The 14130-nt window shown below is 39.9% G+C and overlaps 1 protein-coding gene across 1 annotated transcript in view; it reads right to left on the reverse strand.

The window, feature by feature from the left end:
- Window positions 1–1714: 1714 nt before the first annotated feature.
- LOC143274870 (coiled-coil domain-containing protein 74B-like) overlaps window positions 1715–14130 on the reverse strand; it is a 14006-nt gene continuing 1590 nt past the window's right edge. Inside the window, exons 2-9 of the mRNA XM_076578836.1 lie at window positions 12236–12704; window positions 10498–10687; window positions 9861–9956; window positions 9152–9205; window positions 6717–6855; window positions 5338–5521; window positions 2883–3058; window positions 1715–2039 (exon numbers count right to left, since the gene is read on the reverse strand). Coding sequence (XP_076434951.1) covers window positions 1898–2039; window positions 2883–3058; window positions 5338–5521; window positions 6717–6855; window positions 9152–9205; window positions 9861–9956; window positions 10498–10687; window positions 12236–12370 — 1116 coding nt within the window. The 5' untranslated portion in view covers window positions 12371–12704 and the 3' untranslated portion in view covers window positions 1715–1897. The remainder of the gene's footprint in view (window positions 2040–2882; window positions 3059–5337; window positions 5522–6716; window positions 6856–9151; window positions 9206–9860; window positions 9957–10497; window positions 10688–12235; window positions 12705–14130) is intronic.

The following is a 14130-nucleotide window of genomic DNA, read 5'->3' on the forward strand; positions in this document are numbered from 1 at the left end:
CATTTAAGTAGGGGGAAAAAAATGTTACATTCAGGGAAGTATCGCCTAAAATTCACTGGGGTACCTGTATTATTCTCTTTTTTTCTTTTGTGGAGAAAAACCTAAACCAATTCTTTATGACCCATTCTGGGGAAAGAAAACTACCTGTACATAAGTGTGATAGGAGGGGAGACAAATGTCACCCACCTTTCCCCACCTTTAATAGGGAGAAACCCTTAAAAGAAAAACTGGGAGAGTATTTCACCCTAATATATTGGATGGTCGTGAACAAACAGACACTCAAATACACTTGAAACACGCACATAATCAAAGAAGCATAATGATCAAACATAATATGTGATATTCAAGATACTCCCGCACACATGCTTAATAAGCAGATGGTGTAATACAAAATCAAATAATGTTTTTTTTGCACTTTTTTTTTTTTTTGTCAGCTGCATATCCGTCTCATTCAATTTGTTATAAGTAGTGTGTGTGTGTGTGTGTGTGTGTGAAAGTTCTGATGCTTAATAAAAAAAAAGAAGGAAAATACATTATACTACTATTTGTGAACTAAACATGATTGCACTAAAACACACATTTTGCATAAAGAAGTTTTTTTCTGCTGTCTTTACAATATATATATATATATATACTATCATCTATGTCTAGACATTACACAAAAGATTAAGATAAGATAAGAATGGGCAGTTGATCCCAAAGACCGAAGCAACTGAACTGTGAAACAGCACAGTAACATATCTATTTACTTTGTTTTCAAATGTGAAATAGCTAAAGTAGCTTTTCTTTACCTTTTCAGTTTCTTCTGTTGAATATTCATGCATCTTTTTGCAGAAATCTATTTCATACGCTTTCATGTACTTTTCATTTTTGAGACTTTGCTTGACAAACACAAGCAAAACAAAACAAAAGCAAAAAAACCCAACACTCAGTATGTCTTGTTTAGACACTATCATATACCATGATTATTCTATCCATGTTGAGTTATTCATTACCAAAGGATCTCAGTATACCTCCTATATATAACAAGCAATTACAACAGACACCACTAACAGTCTTGTCGAATGTGTCCGTATCAAAATATACAATGCAATCTTCTGACTGGTGGTGAGATGGTTGAAATTCAACTCAGATTTGGACACGTAAGTTGGGAACGTTCCACGAATGTTGCACATGACAATCCGAAATAATAGTTTTAATAATGTGATTCTGAGACGCATGTGAATATGTGTGTGTGTGTGTGTGTGTGTGTGTGTGTGTGTGTGTGTGTCTAAGTTCGTATCTGATGTCGATTTGATGACATTTCTTATATTCATTACAACTATGGAAATCATGGATAAACAAAACAAACAAACAAAATATAAAAGCAACAAATGTATCAGTCTGGTACCTAAAAGATACTTCATTCTATCAACAAAAAATTGCCAAGGTTTTTTTTTTTTTTTTTGTTTTTTTTTATCCTATTTTAATTTTTCGAATCAACTTTTAATCTCAAAATTTCCTCATAACAACAACAACAAAAAGAGAGAAACCAAGAAAAAATGACCACCAAAATTTCATCAGTCAGTGATTGCCACATCTCTCTTCTTCTATCATTTTACAAGAGGCAATGTTTCGATCACAGCATGCAAACAAACTATAACTTTTCTTCACCCCCCCCCCCCCCCCCCAGCCCTGTAATTTCTTTCTTTGTTTTATCTTTTTCATTTATCTTTTTTTTTTTTTCAGGCCAGGTACACTGCTGATTTTCTATTCTATGGCATGCAGAAGACAAAGAAAGAACGTTTGATTAAGATGAACAACAAGAGAACAAAGGTTCTCAGGGTTGGGAGGGGTGGGAGGTGGGGGGTGAGGGGCGGGGGGTGGGGTAGATGGGGCATTGAGCTGACGGTGTGTGCTATTCGTGCGGCACGATCTCCCGTCGCAGTTTGGCTTTCTGCAGGATCTGCGTGCGTTTCCTCCTCTCCACGGCTTTGTTGCCCACCGTCTGCTTCAGAGCCGGCAGGGAGACTGTGTCGCGGATGTAAGCCACTTCAGGTCTGATGAGGATAAAAAAAAAAAAAAAAAAAAAAAAAAAGAATAAAACAAAATAAAATAGACATAAAAATCGATGACTACACAAAAGGAAACAAACAAACAAAAAAGCACCACTAAGTCCCCTTACATCTACTCTTGAGTCTTTTTCAGTTTAGAATAAAACAATATAATACTAATGAATATAGAATAATAACATAAAATATTAAAATAAAATTAAGTAAAGTAAAGATCTCATCACGGGAACAGACAAGCTGAAATGACTGCAATCTGCTTCAGAAAGACAGCTGCGCCCATCACCGAACGTAGAACACAGCTCTGGGTCTTCTAAATGCTTCCCTGTGTTGGCTACAATGCCTGCAAGGACAGCACCGCTTTCTCTGCCTCCAATGTTTTTCGGAGAGCATGGCTACTCTGAGGTGTTCAGCTGTTCTTAAAGGAAATATTGCACATCCGAAACTGAAGCAAAATGTTTTTCCGAGAGTTCTTGTATGTTCTGCTCCTTGACCTAGATGTGGAGAATAAATAAAAGATATAACTGATAAGAAAGGCAACTGGATACATACGCTTGTTTCATTATTCTTTTTTGTTTTGTTTTGTTCATGTTGCATTCTTGGAAATGACTTTAAAAAAATATATAAAAAATGTCTGTACTAATTCTGTTAGCATCATTTTTCAATTCAATTCCAGTAAAGAATTTACCAGTACCAGTAGCTTGGAAAACCAAACAGTAATGTCTGTTCACATTCAAGTTCTGATGCTTGACACAGCAACAGAGGTAAATTATAGAAGAATCGACAAGTAGTAACACAACAACAGTAGCAGTAGAAACCAGAACAGGTACTCACAGTTTTCGGGTCTGGTTCTTGAGAGGTATTTTAGGCAGAGCACTTTTGGAGACTGCTTCGGGGGAGTCGCCCTTCTTGTCGTCCTCGGCAATGTAGGCTTTGGCCAGCAGGTAGGCATCGGGAGTCCACTTGTGAGAGTACAGCACGTCTCGCAGGTCAGACTTTAGACGCTCCAGCTGTGGACAGGTTTTTTTTTTGTGGTTTTTTTTTTTTTTTTTTTTTTTTTGCTGCCCCATATCTGCACCGTTTCAGTGGCGTTACTCCCACACCGCTCATTTAGATTCCACCATACACGGCCACAACCGGGTTCGTCCGTCACAGTTCCAGCGTCGGCAGTCCGCAGGGAACCATCAATGTTAGGTCGCCAGGCGGCCACATACCAGAGGAGACCCTGCACTGCTGCTGAGTCACTTCAGTGGTGTTCAGTGGTGCCTGTTCTGATTTAACATACTTAGGACACCACTTACTAAGCCCCCTACTAACGACAATAATGGCTTAGTCGTGGAGCCAGACAGAGTAAGTGTCCCTCCCAGAGTGGAGACCGCCACCACGTCCCTCAAACAACAGCCCCCATGAATTTGCCGACACTGAAGACATTGACAGGACTCACCCCAAGCATGGAAGTGGAGGGGTATCGAAACTGAGGTCACCATGAGAGCAGGGCATGAAAGGCCACGGACTTTGAGACTGTTTTGTTTATTGTTATATTGGTGATCATGAAGGAGGCAGGTTTTTTTTCAGTTTTCAATGTCAAGGAGGTGTCAAAGCATGCTGACTGATTTATTCTTGCTAAAACTAATCAAATAAAAAGTTTTGAAAGTCTAGCACCAAATCAAATAAAGTTTGCTCTTAAGCATTTACAAGACAACAATTCCAATGAGAATGTGCTACAATACATAACACCATCCATCAAAACATGCAAGTCAAACTAAATGAGAAACATTATTAACTTAATAATGAGTTTGAATGCCTGGTACCTAATAAAATAAAGTTTGCTCTCAGCATTTATGATACAATAGTTCCAATAAGAATGCGTTAAAATACATTACACCACCCATCAAAACGTGCAAGTCAAACTAAAAATGAGAAACGTTACTGGACCAGAAGTACATACCACATAAATGATACATAACGAACTAGATATGTGTACGCACGAACAAACATGCATGCATGTACACACATACATAACAATTAGTCTCTGAGGAAAAAACAAACAAACAAACAAAAAACACAGGAGCAGATCTGTATAAAACTAAGGCACTAGTCAGACCCTGAGAACCAACTGTAGGTTTGTGAAAGGTTGTATATTGCATTACACTGCACTGTACTGTATTCTGTTTTGTCACAACGGATTTCTCTGTGCAAACATTCAGATCGCTCTTCCTGGGGAGAGCATGTTGCCACAGTGCAGCACCAACCATATATATATATAAAGATAAATACACACTTTTTTTTTTTCTCTTTTTCCATTTTTCTGTCAAATGGAATTTTCAACACAGTCTTTTGTTGCCATAGACTCTTAAATGTGCACTAACCGCATGCTGCCCACTGGACGGACCTTGAATTAATTAAGAGTCTCATCTGTGACCAACTCCTGCCCAGAGGTAAGTGCTAGGTAAAACTGGGAAGGCTGGAACCACAAAGTCAAGCGTCATCCACTGCATGAGTGCAGCTTTAGAAGCACTGTTTAATTTCCCAGCCGACACTGCAGGTGTCTGCATCTCTCAGGACTGGTACAAAGCGTAAAGAGGAAGACCTCAGAATGTCAATCCTCCACTCTCCCCACCCCCCAATAATAATGTTTGCATACATTAAGCACAGTGGGAAAAAGCATAAGAACTTTGTTTTCATCACATACACATTGATTTTGACCAAACAATATCAACAGACCGGGGATATGCGCATTATTACACGTGCATGCATAGCATCTCATGCATACATAGATACACACATACTTACACACACATTCATGCATTGAATATACAAAAGGCTGTATATAAGTCACATGTGTGGAGTGATGGCCTAGAGGTAACACGTCTGTCTAGGAAGCGAGAAAATCCGAATGCGCTGGTTCGAATCACGGCTCAGCCGCCGATATTTTCTCCCCCTCCACTACACTTTGAGTGGTGGTCTTGGCGCTAGTCATTTGGATGAGACGATAAACTGAGGTCCTGTGTGCAGCATACACTTAGCACACGTAAAAGAACCCACGGCAACAAAAGGGTTGTTCCTGGCAAAATTCTGAAGAAAAATACACAACTAAAACTGCACGCAGGAAAAAATACAAAAATATGGGTGGCGATGTAGTATAGCGACACGCTCTCCCTGGGGAGAGGAGCCCGAATTTCACACAGAGAAATCTGTTGTGATAAAAGAAATACAAATACAAATACAAATTTTTGCTATTCTATAATGTGTAAAGCCAAGACATGTTTACAGACACATGCCGAATTACCTCATGGGCCTGACGTTCGTTGACCTGCTGGAGGTGGCGGATGACGGCCTGACACTCGGCCAGGGACAGCGGCCGACCGCTGGCCTCCAGGGGGCTCTGACCATCGGCGATCTGCTCCGCCACCTGCGACATCTGGGCGCCCCCTTGGGTCGCCTGGTACTTGAGGGAGTCCAGGGACGCTTGTCTGCAGGAAGAATGGACATGTCACATTGTTTTGCTTGTAAATAGCCCAGCTGACATTTCACATTGTTGCTTGTAAATAGCCCAGCTGACATTTCCCATTGTTTTGCTTGTAAATAGCGCAGCTGACATTTCACATTGTTGCTTGTAAATAGCCCAGCTGACATTTCACACTGTTTTGCTTGTAAATAGCCCAGCTGACATTTCACATTGTTTTGCTTGTAAATAGCCCAGCTGACATTTCACATTGTTGCTTGTAAATAGCCCAGCTGACATTTCACACTGTTGCTTGTAAATAGCCCAGCTGACATTTCACATTGTTTTGCTTGTAAATAGCCCAGCTGACATTTCACATTGTTGCTTGTAAATAGCCCAGCTGACATTTCACATTGTTGCTTGTAAATAGCCCAGCTGACATTTCACATTGTTTTGCTTGTAAATAGCCCAGCTGTCATTTCACATTGTTTGCTTGTAGACAGCCCAGCTGACATTTCACATTGTTGCTTGTAAATAGCCCAGCTGACATTTCACATTGTTGCTTGTAGATAGCCCAGCTGACATTTCACATTGTTGCTTGTAGATAGCCCAGCTGACATTTCACATTGTTGCTTGTAGATAGCCCAGCTGACATTTCACACTGTTGCTTGTAAATAGCCCGGCTGACATTTCTCACTGTTGCTTGTAAATAGCCCAGCTGACATTTCACATTGTTGCTTGTAAATAGCCCGGCTGACATTTCTCACTGTTGCTTGTAAATAGCCCAGCTGACCGCACAAAGCCATAATGATCAGGACTGCCCAAATACAATATAAAAATTCAACCATGTTTAAAACAAAACTCTGGAAAGAAAAACCAACCTCTGAAGCAACACAGTTCATGACATATGATGTTTTCTTAACTCACTCAGTACGGCCAGTCCTCTCTTCTCCTCTACACAGAGGTTAACTCTTTCCATATGAACGGCGAAAGAGGACGACGTTAACAGCGTTTCACCCCAATTATCATCATCAAAATATTGCAATCGGAAGGCTCTTATACTGAAGAGGTAAATGTTGACAAAGAAAACCACAAAAAAAGGTTGGGTCATTCAGACACCCACTGGACATCCGAGGGGTCTGTGTAGAGGAAAAGAGAGGACTGGCCGTACTGAGTGGGTTAAGCAAGGAAGAAGATCGAGAGAGACAGCACACCCCACTTACTGGCGCTTCCGTGTCTCCTCCGACTGTTCCAGCAGCTGCTGCACGTAGGTGTTCTTGTTGCGTGTCTCCCGCAGGGCGTGTTTCAGCTCCTTGATCTCCTCCTCCAGAAAGATCACCTTCAGCTCGTCCAGTCGCTCTTCTGCACAGAGGGTCGGTTCCCCCGCACAGGTTATTCAGGAGAACAGAGAAGGAACATAAACCAGATGGGCTTTAACTTAACTGAGACCATGTGTACATGAACCTCGCCAAACAGAGAAGTATATGCCAGGTCCTTGGATGTTTTTTGTTGTTTTTTTTGACTCACTTGTGTAAACAAAGTAAGTCTATGTTTTAACCCAGTGTTCGGTTGTCTGTGTGTGTGTGTGTGTGTGTGTGTGTGTGTGTGTGTGTGTGTGTGTGTGTGTCCGTGGTAAACTTTAACATTGATATTTTCTCTGCAAATATTTACTTTGTCAGTTGACACCAAATTAGGCATAAAAATAGGAAAAAATCAGTTCTTTCTAGTCACCTTGTTTAAAACAATATTGCACCTCTGGAATGGGCACAAAAAAAAACAAAACAAAAAAAAATGAAGCCTAATTATATGCAAACTGCATTTACTGTTATATTTATATTTTTTATATTCTCTAAACTTGGCACTTTGATCTGATATTCTTACCCAACAACAAGAGCAGTCATTATTATCATTTTTTGTTCAAACAGGAACTTCTTTTGCTAAGCATGGAAGTTTTATTTATTTTGCAAACGTTTTGGTGCAGATAGTAAAAAAGGGAAATTACTCTGTAATTAATGCTAGGGGACTTAATTTGCCACAAGTGAGTCTTGAAGGCCTTGCCTCTCTTGTTTTTTGTTTTTTTTTCTTTACTTTTTTTTTCAGGTTGTTTGGTTCTGTTTTCTGGTGTTTTTTTGGTGTTTTTTTATATTTTTAATTCAAGCTGTTGCTAACCCTTTGTCTTCTACATCCTCTTGCAAAAAGATACAGGATCTGAGATACTGTTCATCTGAACAGCTGGGGAAAATGGGAGGGTATGGCCATTTCAAAGCCAGTATTCTAATCTACCTACAGTATAAATGTAAATAAAAACAACACGACCACCACCACCACCACCACCACCACCAACAATGCCCCTTAATTAACCATTGTTGCAGTTATAAAAGAACTCTCCACAAGGCTAAAAAAACAACAAACAATGCCCCTTAATTAACCATCGTTGCAGTTATAAAAGAACTCTCCACAAGGCTAAAAAAACCAACAAACAATGCCCCTTAATTAACCATCGTTGCAGTTATAAAAGAACTCTCCACAAGGCTAAAAAAAACACCAAACAATGCCCCTTAATTAACCATCGTTGAAGTTATAAAAAGACTCTTATAAAAAGAACTCTCCACAAGGCTAAAAAAACCAACAAACAATGCCCCTTAATTAACCATCGTTGCAGTTATAAAAAGAACTCTCCACAAGGCTAACTCTTTCTCATCACATGGAGCCAAACCAGTGCAATCACTGCATTGTGCATACAATACTGAAATATCTGGGGGTGGGGTGGGGTGGAGGGTGGGGTAGGGGGGGGGGGGGGAACAGATGAGAGAGAGAGCAAAGGGAAGGGTAAAGAAAGCAAGAAAGAACAAGAGAGGCAAGGCCTTCAAGACTCACTTGTGATACATTTAAAAAATAAAAAAAAATCCAAGCTTTTTATGTATTGAGTATAATTTCAAAATGTAATGTTTAAGATGAGAAAGATCAGTTTAAAGCAAATTAAGTCCCCTAGCATTAATTACAAAGTAATTTCCCTTTTTTACTATCTGCACCAAAACGTTTGCAAAATAAATAAAACTTCCATGCTTAGCAAAAGAAGTTCCTGTTTGAACAAAAAATGATAATAATACCTGCTCTTGTTGTTGGGTCAGAATATCAGATCAAAGTGCCAAGTTTAGAGAATACAAAAAATAGAAATATAACAGTAAATGCAGTTTACATATAATTAGGCTTCTTTTTTTTTTGCCCATCCCAGAGGTGCAATATTGTTTTAAACAAGATGACTGGAAAGAACTGAATTTTTCCTATTTTTATGCCTAATTTGGTGTCAACTGACAAGGTATTTGACAAGGTATTTGCAGAGAAAATGTCAATGTTAAAGTTTACCATGGACACACACACACACACACACACACACAGAGACAACCGAACACTGGGTTAAAACATAGACTCACTTTGTTTACACAAGTGAGTCAAAAAAGGAGACAGAGAGAGAGAGGGGGAGAGACACACACACAGACACACACACAGACAAAGAGAGAGAGAGAAGAAAACAGACCAGAGGTGAGCACTGACAAAAAAAACAACAAAACAACAACAACCGGTAATCCTGCAAATGTTTGGAAAAAAAAAGAAAAAAAAAAAGAATATATTTTATATGATGAATAGCAAACCTTACCTCTTGAACTGCTGCCTGCCAAGTGTTTTGATCGCCTTGAAGATGCAGAAATATCTGCAATACACACACAGTACACACAGGTCTGAAAAGATGGAAATACAAGTCACTGAAATGGAATGCAAAAACGAAAAAAAAAAAAAAAAAAAAAAAAAAAAGAAAAGTAAAACTCGGGGGTACATATTTCCTTCTTGCTTTACTGGGTGCAAATAAATGAAAGCATATATGTATGCTGACCATAATGCACACACACATGCAATACACTGAGAAAAGCAACACAAACACACAAATGTACACAAACACAAACATGCACACATACACACAAAGGCACACACACACAAACACCCATGCACACACACACATACGCATGCACACACGCACGCACACACACACACACACACACGCATGCACCCCCACCCCCACCCCCTCCCACACGCACACACACAGACAGAACACACTCATGCACATGTGCAAATACACACACACACACACACACACACACGCGCACACACACACACGCACAAACACACACACGCACAAACACACACACAAATACATCCAGTCACACACACACACACACACATACACACATACATCTAATCACACACACACACACACACACATACATCTAATCAGACACACACACACACACACACACACACACACACACATCTAATCACACAGACACAGACACAGACACACTCACACCTACCTCTGACACTGAGCTCTTCCACTGCTTTTGTGCCCGGTTGCTCTGGGCTCATGCTGTGCTGTCCCTTCTGGCTCATCACAATCTTGAACTGCAGATCTGAAAACAGCATCCAACAAGATGATAAACAAACAAGTAACAACTGTTCAAAATCTAAACAATGTCATATCAAAACTGTTTTTAGCACGCACAACTTATCATAATTTTGTCTCACACGCAAAGAAAGCCAAGTTTGATGGGGGGTGGTGGAGGTCCTTCACTCAAGACAACAACACCAACATCAACAAAAATATTATATATATATATATATATATATATATAGAGAGAGAGAGAGAGAGAGAGAGAGAGAGAACAAATGAAGTTCTAACCTAAAAAAAAAAAAAGCAATATTTTGTGTTTGTGAGTGATCGAGTGCATGACTGCTGAGTGTCTAGATAGACCACAAGTCTATCTTATCTGTGAATTGCATCATTTTTATCAATAATGGGATTTGAATGGTTGTGTGTGTGTTTGCGTTTCTGTGTGCGTGCTCAAACAAAATTGCTTTAAAAAGTCAACAGACTTATACAGACACACACACGCGCGCGCGCGCGTGCGCACACACACACACACACACACACACACTAGAGTCATAGCTTACCTTTGTTTTCCTTTTTTAAGCCCTCTACCTCGCCGTGTAAGGCGCGCAGAACGTCCGAGTGCTGCTGCCGCAGGAACATGAGACTCCGTTCCAGGTACTGTATGCGCTGTGCTGGGTTCATCCCCGACAGGTCAAGGTCATTCTCCTCCTCCTCCATGTTTTGCCGCGCTCCCGCAGGCTGGTGTTTGTCCTGCAGCCAGTTCACAGTTGTTGTTTTTTGAAACTCATTTTTAAAAGCACACACATCTACAGTGGATTCCCTCCAAATAAACATGACAAGAACAAGCGGGAACGAAACACCACCCAAGTGATCCAGCAGCAGTACGGAGAGTCTCCTCTCATGTGTGGCCTCCTAGAGACCTCAGTTCAATAGTTCTCTGTGGACTGCCAGTGCCAAGACTGCAGCAGACAAACTGGGGGTGTGGGGCTGTGTATGGGGGGACTTGGAAAGAGTGGCATGGGAATAAATTGCAACTGAAACAGAGCAGACGATTGGGCAGAAACAAACAAACAAAAAAAACATGGGAGAAGTAAACAAGAAAACTTGCCAAGAAAAAGTGCTTCTTCTTCTTCTTCTTTCCTTTACACGACCAACATCGACTTGCCGATGACTCTGTTGTGGTTCATGCATGCTAGGTATTTTCCTGTCTCCATAACCCACCGAACACTGACATGGGTTACTGGATCTTTAACGTGCATATTTGATCTTCTGCATGTGTATACACACGAAGGGGGTTCAGGCACTAGCAGGTCTGCACATGTGTTGACCTGGGAGATCGGAAAAATCTCCACCCTTTACCCACCAGGCGCCGTTACCGTGATTCGAACCCGGGACCCTGAGACTGAAAGTCCAACGCTTAAACCACTCGGCTATTGCGCCCGTGCCAGAGGAAGGCCATACTCGCTGACTGCTGATTCAGCTCCATTAAATTTTTTTGATGCAAGATTTTCAAAGAGAACGCCGGTTCCCTGGATTTAATTGTTCAACCACCATGTTTGAAGTTCCAAGGTGTGATTTCCAACAAGCAAAAAATATGTTGTCTTAACTGGAAAAAAAAAAAAGAAAAAAAAAAAAGAAAACAAGAAAACAAGAGGAGACCACAACTGTCATTACTGTCAATAACTACAGTATAAAATCACAATCCACTGTGTCAGTTCTTGCACACACACACACACACACACACACACACACACACACACAGATCTGCAGATGGAAAATGAATTGTTTTAGGGCAAAATATGTCAGTAATGTTTCTTGCATCTGTGGTGCTCACATAACAGCCGATCATATACCAACTTGCGATACGTTAAAGTCTCAAATCCCTGAACTGAAATCATCTTCAGTGTCGACGATCTTCAGCAGTCCATTGCTGATGTATGACTTTTTCAACTCCTTGTTAAATAGTCCAGTTGGTTCACTGTTATAGTTATTAGTTTTTCATTAGAAATATGTTATATTGTTATGGGGTTTTTTTTTGTTTTGTTTTTTTTATAAATTTTTTAACAAACTTAAATCAATCATTTTCTATATGTAACACACACACACACACACACACACACTTTCACTTACTCGCATGCATACACAGTAATTCCCCCCCCCCCCCCCCCCCCTCGATTTTTTTCCTACCCTCGTCTAATATCACTTACAGTGAAAAGACGTTAAACTAAAGAACAAACACACATACACACACACACACACACACACACACACACACACACACATATTTCCCACTCTCACCTTAACGAAAGGTTTCGGGTAACGGGCCTTGTCCAGGTTGTTGACACGCGACCACTGAGGTAGCGTGTTCAGGGGAGGCAACTGATTCATCGTCAGATCCCCGATCCTTTCCTGTACCAGTCCTTGCTTCAACATGGCTGCGTCTTGTGTAGTGACAGTCTGCAGTTAAATCTTTTTTGGGGGGTCTCGACAGCTCAACAATACCCGTTGTCACCACATATACAGACACTGAGTCTGATTCACGGCAGCCGACGTCAGCTGACACTTCCGTGTGTGTACCGTGGTGGGGGCAAATTATGATGTCTTTGTGAAGCCCGATATTTCTGACATGGTTAATTGGGGGGGGTGGGGGGTGGGGAGAGGGGACTGTTACCATACAAAGTCTTGCTGGGGAGATTTCACACGCTTCTGAACTACAAAGGAGATAATGGTGACCTCACTTTGTTGGCTACATTCCTGCAGTGATTATCTGCAATACAAAAACAACAAAAAATTACTGGTGTATATGTCAGTAAATTGTTCATAAGCACAGCGAGAGACAGACAGATAAATGGACACTAAGACAAAGGGGGAGGGAGAGGGAGAGAGAGAGAGAGAGAGAGAGACTGAATTGAACTGAATTGAATAAATTTTATTTTTTGAGGGTATTACATAAGCAAAATAATGCAACCCTCGAAGGGAAAACAGTAACATAAGTTTCAGTTTCAGTAGCTCAAGGAGGCGTCACTGCGTTCGGACAAATCCATATACGCTACACCACATCTGCCAAGCAGATGCCTGACCAGTAACATAAACAAAGGGGGAATCGTTATATCAGTGCAGCATGCATATTATTGTCATGGATATATGAATGGTAATTTGACATTTACAACACTAAATAGAGGAGAATAAGAAGTGAGAGATATAAGGGGACATACAGAGAGAAAAGAGACAGAACGAGTAAAAAAAAAAAAAAAAAAAAAAAAAAAAAAAAGAAGAAGAAAATTAACATAGGTCAAGATAATGATCAATCAATGAATAAAATGAAATGGAAAAAAAAAAATATATATATATAACAAAAATATTAAAAATAAAAAAACACACCAAAAATGAGGCTAAAATATGCATGCATATATTATAAAAAGCAGTAATAGAAATGATGCCATCTGAATAGTTCTGGGAGCAAAAAAAAAAGAGAGAGAGAAAGAGAGAGTGAGAGAGAGAATCGAATTGAATTCAATAAATTTCATTTTCTGAGGGTAATACTAATAGAGTAAGCGAAATAATGTGGGTTTTTTTCATCCAACCTTCAAAGGGAAAACAGTAACATAAACAATGGGGGGAATCATTATATCAGTACAGCATGCATATTATAGTCATGGATACATGAACGGAAATTTGATACAGAAAGTGAAAATTAACATAGGTCAAGATAATGATTAATCAATAATAATTAAAAAAAAATTTAATTAAAAAGACAATCACCCCCACCCCCCAAACACACACACACACACACACACACACACACACACACACACACACACACACCACACACACACACACACACACACACAACTACAAAGAGATAAAGAAAGAAAGGGAGAGAGACAGAGACAGAGAGACAGATAGAACAGTGAACACCTCTACAGCACAAGCAGAAGCTACCTTAGTGTTGCTCAAACTAGTGCTGTTGTGGAAGAGGAAAAAAAAGTATCTTAAAAGTAAGAAAGAAGGAAAGAAAGAAAGACAAAAAGAGTGGAAGAAAGGATTAAGGACAGAAAGAAAGAAATAGAAACAACAACAAAAAAATCTTTAAAAAAAAGAAAGATACACAGAAAGAATTAAAGAAAGAAGGAAACAAATAAAGAAAAGTCAGGAGACAAACTCAAAAAACCTCTATCACTATATCACACACA

The sequence above is a fragment of the Babylonia areolata genome, chromosome 29, assembly GCF_041734735.1.
Source record: "Babylonia areolata isolate BAREFJ2019XMU chromosome 29, ASM4173473v1, whole genome shotgun sequence".
In the NCBI taxonomy this organism is placed as follows: Eukaryota; Metazoa; Mollusca; class Gastropoda; order Neogastropoda; family Buccinidae; genus Babylonia; species Babylonia areolata.